Source organism: Lepisma saccharinum, chromosome 1 (assembly GCF_977018435.1).
Source record: "Lepisma saccharinum chromosome 1, izLepSacc3.1, whole genome shotgun sequence".
Lineage (NCBI taxonomy): Eukaryota > Metazoa > Arthropoda > Insecta > Zygentoma > Lepismatidae > Lepisma > Lepisma saccharinum.
This window is the reverse complement of record NC_139229.1, coordinates 99062673-99075476: the sequence shown is the minus strand read 5'-3', so window position 1 is coordinate 99075476 and position 12804 is coordinate 99062673. Positions and strand designations below refer to the sequence as shown.

Genomic DNA, 12804 nt, shown 5'->3' with positions numbered 1-12804 from the left:
GCTGCAGTAGGCCTTTCCGTTAGCTACCCCAAAATGGTGCACGTTACATGTGTGGCTCATGCGTTGCATAGAATATGTGAAAAGATAAGAGCTCTTTATCCCAACGTCGATAAACTGGTTTCAAATGGGAAGAAAGTTTTTATCAAGTCGCCTAGAAGAATAGACATTTTTAAACAAAAATGTCCTGAGGTTCCCCTTCCCCCTACACCTGTAGTTACGCGGTGGGGCACTTGGTTGGATGCAGCTGTATATTATGCCCAGAACTTTGAAAATTTTGTATCTGTTGTAAACGATCTCGACAAAGAAGAAATTCTGCAAGAACTGTTGAAGGATCCCTCCTTAAAAGTCGAATTGACATACATCTCAACAAACCTATCCTTTCTCTCTAATTCCATACGAAAGCTTGAATCGTCCGCGAACACTTTGGCAGCTTCCGTGGGTGAAGTCCGTATAGTAGAAACGAAACTGGAAGAACTCACTGGATCTAACTCACAAGTGCTAATGTCTAAATGTACGGAAATTTTTGGGAAAAACCAAGGTTTTCAAACTTTGTGCCAAATTGCACGTGTTTTGGAAGGTGAAGTAGAGGAAGAAGAAGCTTTGGAAAACTTCAGCGTTAGTGACATTTCGTGCTTCAAATATGCAAGAATTGTTTCTTGTGACGTGGAGCGATCTTTCTCACAATATAAGATGCTGTTTAGAGATAATCGCCACAGATTTACAATGGAGAATTTGGAGAAAACTATGGTGATGCACTGCAACTCTTCCAAAAAATAGCTCGCTAAGAGGTAAGCATTTAGAAACTGATTTTAGGTGTTTAAAATGCATGTAATATTTTGTTATTGTTACCAAATGTTTTTCATTTTTATCACATATTTTCCTGTTTTTATCACATATTTTCAACATTTATGACACATAAAAAATAAATATTTCCGAGTTTTTTAGCACATAAAGTTCCGTTCCCTAGTTATCACAAAATATACTTTTTCACTCAATATTGGGCCAAAATTAATGAAAACGTATGCACTTTCCTTATTTCCCACGATATTTAGTACCCTGTGGTATTTTGTGAACCCTGCAAGATACCTACAGATTTAAAAAGTATTTTCTGATACCAATGCATTTGCTCAGTCCTACCCTGTGCCAATGGTACTCTTTTGGTTTGCTGTATTTGTAGCTTGGGCAACAGCTATAATAATAAATCAATAACTGGAAACATTATATTTTCAATAGTCGTGATTTATATATATAATGGGCACATACCTGGTGTCGCTGAAGGAAGAAAATGTCCTTCAATTGTCTCTTTGCTAGTTGTTGCCTCTCGTGGATTTGACGTTCCTCCAATTCCCATAGCGCTGCTTCTCGAGCACGAAGTACCTATGCAAACAAGTTAAGATTACAGTAACATGCTAATAAAAAAAAGTAATTATTAATTATGTGTAATAACTAGAGGCATGCATATTTCAGTTTTTGATGAAAATCCGAAATGTGAAATAACACATTGTAATGTTAATTTTTCATGTTCCTGGAAGGTGTGAGGTGAATTTTCCTACCCTGTTTTGTCATGAAATGATGTGAAATGAACTGGAAAAAAAAAAAAAGCAGCAATAGACTCAAACACGAAATTTAGAGTTGATTTACCAACGCATCACTTTCTGATGTTTGAATTATCCTGGGGGATAAATTGATTAATTCTGCTGTAAATATTTGAGAAGCAAAAATGGACCCCATTATACAAGAATAAACTAAATACTCTGGTAACAACATAAATGCGCTATTAGAAGGGATATGTTTATTTTGTGTAATAAGTACAGTTTTTAAATCAAATTTAAGATTACATTCACAATTTTGAAACCAAAATGTCATTTTATATACCGCTTTTGATCTGATTTTTCACCCCTATAATACCAAAATTTTATTTACTGCTTTTGAACACAAAATTGACTCAGTTTTTGTACAGAAATTTTGCTTTTTTATTTACCAAAAATGTGTGCCTCTAGTAATAACACAAGAACAATTATACTATGAAAATCAGGTACATGTTAAGTGCAATATACTCTTATATGCACACACTAACATCAGAAGTTTTAATAATATAGAATGTACTGTTTACGATATTAAATACTGAATAAACTATATTCTTCAGCACAAGAAATCAAACAATATCTTGTGTCACATATTAATATTGATTTAAATGGACTGGAAACTTGTCTTCACACATCTATACCAGTACTATGGATCAATCTAGTAAACGAGTTATTCCTTCATGGATTGTTATGTTACTTTCCTAGAGAATAAATATAAGGGAACGGAATTATTAACCTGTTGTTTCTGCTGTAGAAATTGGCGTTCCATTAGTGCTATCTTTTCCTGATGTGTTTCACTGAGACGTCTAAGTGATGATTCGTGGTTCTCATTTAATTTTTCTAAAAATGAGCGCTCCTAAAAAGAAAATATGATTATCAAACAATTTTACCAAAAAACTTCATGTTATGATTCTCATAATGTGATTTACAAAAATGTACTCTATGTGATGGTAAATAAGGTGAAGATAATAAATCGTTATGGACACATGCATGCATATGCATACATAGAGACATGTATATTTCGTTTTTGATGGAAACACAAAATGTGGAATAGGTAACATGCTGTAATGTTCCTTTTTCATGTTTTTGAAAGATGTGAGGTTCATTTTCCAACCATGTTTTGTCATGAAATTAACTGCAAAATGCAAAAATGAACTCTTAAAAACGAAATTTAGAGTTTATTTACTGACACACTTTCCGAAGTCTGAATTATCCTGTGTGTTATGCAAAATCATGTAAAATGGATTAATTCTACAGCAAAAATGAACTACTTTACACAGGATTAAACTTAATACTCTGGTACATACATAAATGTGCAATTAGAAAGGAAATATTTATTTTGCATACCAGGTATAGTTTTTAAATCAAATTTAGGATTTCATTCACCATTATAACACTGAAATGTCATTATATGTACTGCTTATGATGTTGAAATATGCCTAGTTTTTCTACGAAATCTTGACCTTTTGTTCATCATAAATATGTGGCTCTATGTGTATGGCATGTGCATTTCACCATCATATGATGTGAAAATAAAGTAAAATGTGTAATACATTTATTTTTATACAAATATTTTGTGTTCAATATTGTTACACCCTTGCCTTACTTGATCAAGTTAGTAAAACGACAGGAAAGTAAGAAAGTAAAAATGTATACGTTACAAAATATAAAAGTTGAAAATAAAAAAATAATAAACATGGCTAAAAGGACAGATTTGATTGTTCCAATATACTCATTAATTATGACGTACATGAATGAAAGCCAATCAAAGTTTAAAGGATGTTGAAGTACTATCCCCTTATATATCAAACTGATGGCGGAATGTATAAAATTTATATTTTTTAACTCGAAAAGATATTTCAGAACTTTTTAAATAATTTGTCAAAACTTACTAATGTATACACAACAATTTTTATTTTAACCAAAGGGAAATTATGTCATTTTAACAGGAGTACGAGACTGCAGAACTCTGGTATAAATACACCTAGTCTTTGCTAATAGTTTTAGTTTATTTGTAGCCAAGCCTGCATTTGTCTGTCTGCAGACATAGTGTTGAGTCGACTAACACCCCGCACGTGACTATACTGGTTAATTCTCAAGTGTTGGTAAATCCGGCATTCCGAGAATCTCTATATGTCCTCAAGAAATGTGCTCAATATTGTTGGATATCAAAGTTCCAGAGATTAAAGTACAACAAACCAGTCTTTATCGCATAAATGCCCGAATTTTAGTTATCATGATGCCTATACCTGATGTACTCAGACTGACTTCAATAATTAACAATTATCGAACTCTACTCGGTGGTCCAAGTTTTCCTTTAAACCACCCTGAGGTGGGTTCAGTGAAGACACTTAGTCTCCATGTTTCAGACTGCTGGGCAGAGGGAAGGTAACTGTGGAGGAATGTAACAATATTGTATTAAATACATTTTAGAACAAAACTGTTCTATACAGGCAGGATAAAAGAGTGGCTAACTTACTTGAATTTAAAAATTGATAAAAAATATTGAAGTGTTGGTAATATCAGCAATCATGAAGATTGATTGATTTGCTTCATTTCACTTCACTTTTTGTGCCACTTTTGGCTAATTTGCGAAGATGGGGATGAGTGATGATATGATGAAATTGATGAATGGACACTCACAAATATCCATGCCAAAGCTGGGATTCGAACCTGAGTCCTCTGGCATCGTAGCGTGATGTGCTAACCACTCTGCCACGGGGGACTGCACAATCATGAAGAGTATGTGCATTGGTATTGGATCAGCTCCAGAAATTGAATGATCATTTTCTCATTTTTAAAAAAAAGGTTCTGCTTACACCGTACAAACACTGAACTTTCATTACCAGAGATATGTATACCTATGAATTTCTTTAGAATTGGAATAAAATACACATTCAGAAACAATCTACCTATGGCATGATTAACATCAAACTTACCCTTTCCTCGTGTTCATTTTCTAATTTTTCTTTTCGTAAACGGAAAGCATTTTTCCTCTGTTCTTTAGGCATAAGGTCAACCTCTTGCTTTAGTAGCCTCAGCTCTTGCTTCAATCCTTCTCGGAACTGCTTCAATTCACGTTCCTGCGGCAAAAACAAATTATATAATGACAGTTAATGGGAGCTGTGGTAAATGCAGTGAAAACTGTATGTTTCAGAGTTGTTGTTCTTGAAACTTTTCCTTACAATATGACAGGTTGAACAACCAGATCTATTCAATTTTTCATGGGTTCCCATTACAATGGAAAAATGAGGAAAGAATGGAAAACTTCAATCAGGGTCACAGTCACATGAAGTTTTTTCACAGTATAAATAAAACACAAGTGTTTTATATACAAAATTCTCAATGTGTTTGTTTTCAATAAAAAAAATGTTTTAGAAATTACTGAAAAGATGTGTGAAAATTATGATTCAATCAATGCAGCCACAATTTTACATACATCTCAATAAATTACTGTGTGCACGGTAAACTATTTCAGAGAAAATTCACCTTTTAAAATTCTTACTTCCATTAAATAATTCAGCTGTTCTATGAAAAAATTATATTGAAAGTGGCTCAACACAGTGTCAGATAATGTTAAAACTTTTACTCAAATAAGATTACTGTCAAAAGTTTGTTTTATTGAGGTTGTTTTGATTGATTGATTTGCTTTATTTAACTTCATTTTTGTGCCACTTTTGGCTAATTTGCGAAGATGGGGATGAGGGATATGATTAAATTGAGGACTGGACGCTCACAAATATCCATGCCCAGGCCAGAACTCGAACCTGGGTTTGTTTTGTTCACAAAGAATTACACAAGAGTTTTCACTTAACACCCACATGCATGTTGAAACTCAAAACATGGGACTGTGGAAAGATCATGACTCCAGCACTCAATGTGCTTTGCTACTGAGGCAGCTTTTACGTATTCATGGTATCCTGGACCAATTTCCAATGGAGAAGCATTTCCTTCAGTGGTTCACGTGTCTCTTAAACAGTAATATGACACCTGATGCACTTCTTCATAAAGCAAACCATAATGCATTTACCTGCCATTACTTTTTTAAACCATCAAAGACAATGTATTACATTAATTAATACCCTAAAACACACCCTCTCGAATGCAACAGATGAAGCAATAAACTACTGAAAGAAAATTACCTGTTCAGAGCGAATCTTCTTCGAAGACACACGCAAATCAGCCTCCTGCTGTTGTTCGGCTTTCTCCACTTGTTGCTTTTGTTGCCTGAGCATGGCATCCAAGTCAGATTCGTAAGTTCTAATTAAATTTATTCTTTCCTGCTCAAAACGTTTTTCCTACAGGAAGAATTAAAAAGACAATTAGCATTTCATCCTGCCATTCAGAGTCATACTCAATACCAAGTATATATTCTAGGCTATCTAGGCTACCTGCGAAGCCCAGGCTCAGAAGAGAAAAAAATCGATCAGAAAATGTGTATAAAATTGTTCATTTCAAAAAGAAGATGATGGCATTTTCAGGAATAGACACATTTGTTTCTCACAAGTTGTTACACTAATTTCTTACGAGTTGGCAATGAGTACTTAAAGCATGCAATGAGTCCTGTGAGTTTAGGATGGCAGTCTTCTAGCATGAATGCCATCAGTGTTGGGATTTCCTTGTTTCCAGCGTGGAATCTTCCCAGGAACAAGTAAATTTTGGAGTGAGGAAAGGGGAAGAGGGTTGCTTATGACAGGAAAATTTCCCCTCTGGGCCAGGCACACCACTTACAGACAATTAGGACAAGAGGGAGAGGATGCTCACTTCTTCAAACAACCAGAGTAGATGCAGGGGTGAGGCAAGTTGGGAAGTTTGTTGGCTGTCCGATTATGGTTTATGCTTATGACCGCACCTAAAAATAACCAAACAGATAAAGGACATGTACTCTGCTCTGTGGTGGAAATGCATTGGGTTCATTTCCTTGGTGCACAGATCCTTTTTCTTTCAAAGTAGGTGTCTGTGTAGTGTGGGGAGTGACTGCATGGATTACATTTTTTGTGAATGATATGTGCTGTGTTGTGTAGTGAACTAAAAAATGACATAATTAAGAGCAATTTACTCACCTTACGTGTGAAATCGTTGTTGAATTTTTGTTTTTAGTCCACTTTGTGCACAGAGATAGGACTGGGCATATAATTTAATGTGGGATCGGAACCACTGTGCATCCACTGGGTATCGAACCTCGAACCCCTTTGTTTCAAGGCGACATGGTTGCGACTATGCCGACAAGCAAGCCCCAAGCTTCAACTCGTGAAGATATGTAGGTCTCAGACAATCCAAAAGAAGTATACAAGGTAAGAAGTTTATTTTATATTTTTTTTCTTGCCTCTAGGCCTACATAAATATTTCACATCACTTCAAAATCCCGAAAAATGAACAAGAACCCCCTCCCACCTCACAATAAAATTTTTGTCCATTTGAACATTATGATACAGTGTGATAGCCCATATTCTGTACCCAGTATACGCCACTGCTCAATACCGTATTGTATCTAAACATATCTGTTTGGCAGTTACATGAAGAAAGGTAATTTACTCTGGTAAATTCACATTTCATTTTTCTGCAAGTTTTTTTTCTTTGTTGTTCATGATCGATTTTGCCACCTGCGTGGTAGCATATACCATATGTTGATATCTCAATTTGACTAAATCATCATAACTGGAATGCACCAGGTTAATTTGTTGTGAAGGGTATTTATTATTATTACTCGGTAGCAATACTTGTTGATAAATGCTGGATGCACAACTGAATCGTTTATTTCAGAAACCCCATATCGACCACTTCTTGCGAAAACGATACTACAATGAATTGAAGTTATGCCAAAAGTTAGAAGACTGAACATTAGGACAAAGAAAATTTGAAATTTGAGACTGAAAGGGTAATGCATTTACAATGAAAATTTCATCCATTAACCTTTTGAGTCTCAAGGTCATTTTCACATGTAAGCCTCTCGGTCCTGAGCCGATTTTGAGCAAAATGCAGAGTTTCAATTAAATGAGTGTAGATCGGAGACTAATTGCCCTAGAGAGATGAGCGATATACCGTTGTACGCAGAATGAACCATCAGAGATTCAGACTATATGAAATTTATGCAAATTCGGCATATATGTGGCGGGGGGAGGGGGCTAACTCTCAAAATTCCAAAATTTCGGAAAAAAAAAATTTGGTTCCCCCACCCGCCCCTCAAGAAAAAAGTGCATGACAGTGTCGACATGCACATGGAAATGATCGCTGACATGTCAGGAACACAAAAATATTTGCATTATTATCATATGACCAATGTAACTTGAGTTGTACCCCCAAAAGTAATGGTCGGCACGCCACTGATTCAAGCTTCAAAATGCAGCGGTACCTTGAAATGACTTTCGCTCAGAGACAATTTGCCCTGGATATACCGTTGTACGCAGAATGAATCTAAGATTCAGACGATATATAATTTATGCACATTCGGCATATATATGGAGGGGGAAAGGGGGCAAATCCCCTGAAAATACTTTTTTTTTTCAAAAAATGGGGAAACTAAAGGTTAACAGTTCTTTTAATACAAATTTTGTAGTTTTGTAGTTGAGTATATCTTTATTTCCTAGCACATCCACCTCACTACATGTACATATAATTGAAAAAGGAGGAGGAAACCTTGAATAACAAGTTCAAATACAAGTTATTAATATAAATTAAAATGTTATTTCTGTAAATATTAGTACATACCTGCTGTTCTTTGGCAAACTGGGCTTTGAAGGACAAATCCTGGAATTGTTTCTGTTCTTGTTTCTGCAACATCTTCAATTCCCGCAACTCTTGTTTCCTGGAAAATAAGCATAGGATTATGAAAACAAAAAAGTTACAAGCACACTGGGTATATAAATACAAAGATTCCTAAACAGAATATTTCACAATGCAAATTGAAATATCTATCATGAGAAAAGTTTTCCTCTTTCTTGATTCTAAGTATATCACAAAATATATTTTGAGCACCATATCTGACAGTTCATCTACAAACACATACGGTTGAATGAAACATATTAATTTCACAAACAATAAGCAAATATTGTACTGTTTAATTACTACATTTCACTTAACTATTGGAAACAGGAAATAAATATCTTGATAAGCAGGTTAAGAAACTTCTCCTACATCATTTGGGAATAATACAACAAATATGTATGTTATCTGATCAGCAGAATGAGGAGGCTCATTTTCAGAAGGTCAACAGAATTTAGAGAAGTTGGAAGGAAGTGGAATACCTTTGCACATCTCCTTGCAGTATGTGGAAAAATTGCAAGAACACCTAGAGACATTTCTGGATTTGCAGGGAAAAGGACTTCAGAAAAAAATTGATAATGTGTTGGATAAAAATATCTTTTACTCAGAATAACTTCAAGTAAGAGATGTACTAGAAGGTAAGCCTGTCATTCCAGCAAGCATTAAGCTAGGGAATGTAATGTGATACAAACATGCTCCTGTCATCTTGTGTGATGTGGAGCACAGCTATTTTTCTACGAAACATTCTTGACTGATAGACATCGTACTCTCTTACCAAGAAATACAGAGAAACTTCTTGTAATTTACTACTAGAAATAAATTTTGTTCTTGTAGCTGTAATTCAAATACATTTCATTTCGTTCATATTCTTGGTCATATTTTACCAAAATTTCTTCATATAAATCCTAACTATATTTATAATTTTATTTTTGGGTCAACGGAAATCCTGTCTGAGAAATATTTTTCCCACCAATATGAACACCCTCCCTACAACCAAAATAGAACAAAAACACCATAATTTCTTACCTGAAAACATGATCATCATAAAATTTGCTGTTCTCATCATCTCCATATATAACTTTACTGGTAGTAGTTGTAACAACGACACCGTCAATTTCGAATTTTCTAGTCCTCTTACGAGTTTTCTTTTTTAGATTCATCATCTGAATATCTTCCTTTGTTCTTGTTCGTACATGTTCCTTAAAAAAAATATTAAAAGTTCAACACGTACGTTCTGACATATGACGACATGGAAGGAAATCTGTAATGACACCTACATATCCTACTTGCATTACTTCAACTGAAGTACAGGCAAATAATTGCACAGGGTACAATGAAACTTGATTTTAATTACAAATACAAAAGGGTGCAAGGAATAACAGACTTAGTGATCATATTTTTTAAAAGGTTAACTGAAGAATTATTACTATACAAAATTAACTTGAAGTGCTACTTCAAACAACATGAATGTTTCCTTTTCTACATGAAGGTTCATTCTCTCTCATTTGCTTATGTTAATGTAGGGTGACCAGACACACACATTCAAAAAAGGACGACAAAGTCATAAAAAAAAGAGGACACTGCAGAAAATGGCAACACATTTGCCATTACTCATAATTTAATCAATGTAAAAAAATCTTATCAACACTTTGCTCACAGACACTTCTCAGATGATCTCTTTTCAATAACTTCCTCTTACCTTTATGCAAAGAAAGCAATCTCCTAAACTGTTATTTAACAAATGACAAAGAATATCTACAATTTGAAGCACAGAATTTTACTTTTTTCTAATTCTTGGATATTAGAATGAAATATCCCCACAAGTGAATACAAATGTAACAAGTAAGATTAGTTTTAACTTACATCCAAACACCGAATAACAATTTTTACGTTGTTTAGATGGGTAGAGAAATATGATTCTAATGCCACGAACATTTCTATCACTCTTTCAACAGCAGGGGAAAGTGACAGCCACCTTACACTTTACCTCATACTCGTTCCTTCCATCCTTTAAAAGCTGGATATTTTCTTGCAAGATAATTGTTGAATTTACACTTTCGCTTTGTTATTTCATGAAAGGAAATATTACTTAATAATTAAAATTCTCACTACGCGTTTCTGTATCGTATATGTATAACTCGAAGAGGAACTGGCCGAGCTCCTTGGCAGAGTGGTTAGCACACCATGTCACAATGCCAGCGGTCCCAGATTCGAATCCCAGCCTGGGCATGAGTGTTCTTTGTGAGTGCCCCTTCATCAAAATCATCATATCATCGCACATACCCATCTTCGTAATTAGCCAAAAGTGGCAGAAAAGCCAAGTAAAATAAACCAAATCAATCAAATAATCAATCGAAAAGGAACTGCACAGACTACATGCATTCCAGCAGTCTCAGAGGGCAAAACAACGAGTTAGAACTTAGAATCATAGTAACGACTAGGGTGTGGATTTTTGCCTATTTGCCTTTTATATTCCTTTGTAGTAAAACATAGGCTTTAATGTTTAAAGTTCGTTTTATTGTGTTTCTAGTCCTAAAACGTAATTTTATAGTGAATATATAAATGCCTATTTTGAGGATTAGTGCCTATTTTGCTTAATCATGCCCAAAAATCGCTATTTTGCAATTTTTGCATACTTCAGCTTTTTTTACATGCCTTTGGCTTTCCCTACATTGAAGAATGTAAGGCTTCATTGATGTTGTACTGACTGAAATCTGGTATGTACCAGATTTGAGGGTCTCAATTGGAACATTGTTTAAAAATATTTTTTTTGTTACAATGGCGCAAATTGCTTTTTCATTATTTGTTCAAATTACAACAGTCGTTAGCACAAGCTGTTTTTGTGAGAATTACTTTTTCCAACTGCCGTGACTTTTCCAGGATTATTAACGTCTTTTTACAGGTTTACAGGATTCCCAGGTCAGTGTAAACAGACAACAGACAAGGAAAAAAAATATTACTTGTAAGTTCTATTAATCAAATATAGTAACCCCTTTCTTTTATGCTGAAAAAGGTAAATAACATGATATAATATGGCCTGAAACAGAAAAAAAATTAATATAAACATTCATACACAACATAGCAAAGTTTCAATGCTGAATTCAACATCAACCAACAACACAACCTTCTCAAAAAGGCACTTTCCATGAATTTACTGAATTGCTAACAGTGAAATAGGCATAAGGAGTTAAGTACTTACTTTTGTGTATTCAGGTTTCTTCCTCAGTATAACTTCATCATCTGTATCGCCACTTCTATAATCATGGTTCAACTTGTTTTCTTTGTTACTGCCATGGCTGTCTTGGCTAATCGTTGTTGTCACACTTTCAGCATCAGACCTACGTTTAAAATTACTGATGTATTTATAAGCACAGGAGATCATTTACAACAACCAAATAAAAAAATTCTGGCATGATTAGAACTTATGCTATTACAAGGATAATATGGCAAAGGAGTGAACAAATCTATGAACTTGAGCTTCATGATAGTCATTCAAGATGGCATAAAGCCACTAATATTGTCATGAAATATATCATGAAAGAGAAAATCGGAAATGAAAGGTGAAGACACTGCCAAGGAAGTACAGTCCCATCATTAAAATTATTCAGACTATTTTAAAAATTGGGGCATTCCACAAAAGGTGACCCTACTCCAATAACAAAATGAGTAAATATGAAAATTACTCATGAATGCGGTAAGCGTGGTTTAAGTATTATGTACATGAAGATTCATGTTTCCGCATTACGCAATTGGATAGTTTCTGATTAATTTAGTTGGTTTCAGATAAAACAAAGAAGTAATGCACTAACATCTCTGACTCACAGGTGCCCATTGATTTGAGACTGGGTGAGCTCCAGAGCCACTTTATGCGGGGCCAAGGCCAGAAAAATTCCAACCTTAGATTACCCACCCTGGGAACTAACACTGGAATGTCCCATTTGTGAATAAGGCGTTTAATTGCTTTAAACAGCAATGGACAAAATATTTGCTTACCTATCAAGTGTTTTATTTGATCCTGACGGAGGTGTTCCTCTGTCACTACTTCTTCCAGAACCACTCTCTGACCTGGACACTGATCTACCAGTAGGAATGTCATACCTATCGGGAGATATTCGTTTTTCCTGAAGAGGTGCATTTCTTTCATACTCAGATTTCTTCTATTCATAGGGGATAAAAAAACAATGCTAAATAATTTTTTTTTAAAAAATCAACTTATAAATTATCAACCTATTTTACAGTTTATTCTAGATAGGGATGACAGATTGATCAGCAAGCACTCTATTGATATTGACCAATAGTCATATTGGTGTGTTTATCAGCAAAATTCTTTCATTTTGTTACAATACTACTTTTACGGACATTCAACACATAGTTTGGATGTTTAGTTCTGTATAGTAAGTGTCTAAATATGCAATCTCCTTTTCAAATCAAAGCCCTTTGCAGTCATGGTTTCATT

General features: G+C 34.6%; 1 protein-coding gene across 3 annotated transcripts in view; it reads right to left on the bottom strand.

The window, feature by feature from the left end:
* The window catches only part of Slik (Sterile20-like kinase), a 75946-nt gene that overhangs the window by 14963 nt on the left and 48179 nt on the right, over nucleotides 1–12804 (bottom strand). For all 3 annotated transcript variants that reach the window (XR_014443333.1, XR_014443334.1, XM_083135116.1), the window contains 8 exons: nucleotides 12342–12505; nucleotides 11548–11686; nucleotides 9375–9547; nucleotides 8295–8391; nucleotides 5729–5884; nucleotides 4526–4669; nucleotides 2323–2442; nucleotides 1264–1377 (listed from right to left, as the gene is read on the bottom strand). Coding sequence is in view for 1 of the 3 variants with exons in the window: in XM_083135116.1 (XP_082991242.1) it covers nucleotides 1264–1377; nucleotides 2323–2442; nucleotides 4526–4669; nucleotides 5729–5884; nucleotides 8295–8391; nucleotides 9375–9547; nucleotides 11548–11686; nucleotides 12342–12505 (1107 nt within the window). In the remaining 2 variants the exon portion in view is untranslated. The remainder of the gene's footprint in view (nucleotides 1–1263; nucleotides 1378–2322; nucleotides 2443–4525; nucleotides 4670–5728; nucleotides 5885–8294; nucleotides 8392–9374; nucleotides 9548–11547; nucleotides 11687–12341; nucleotides 12506–12804) is intronic.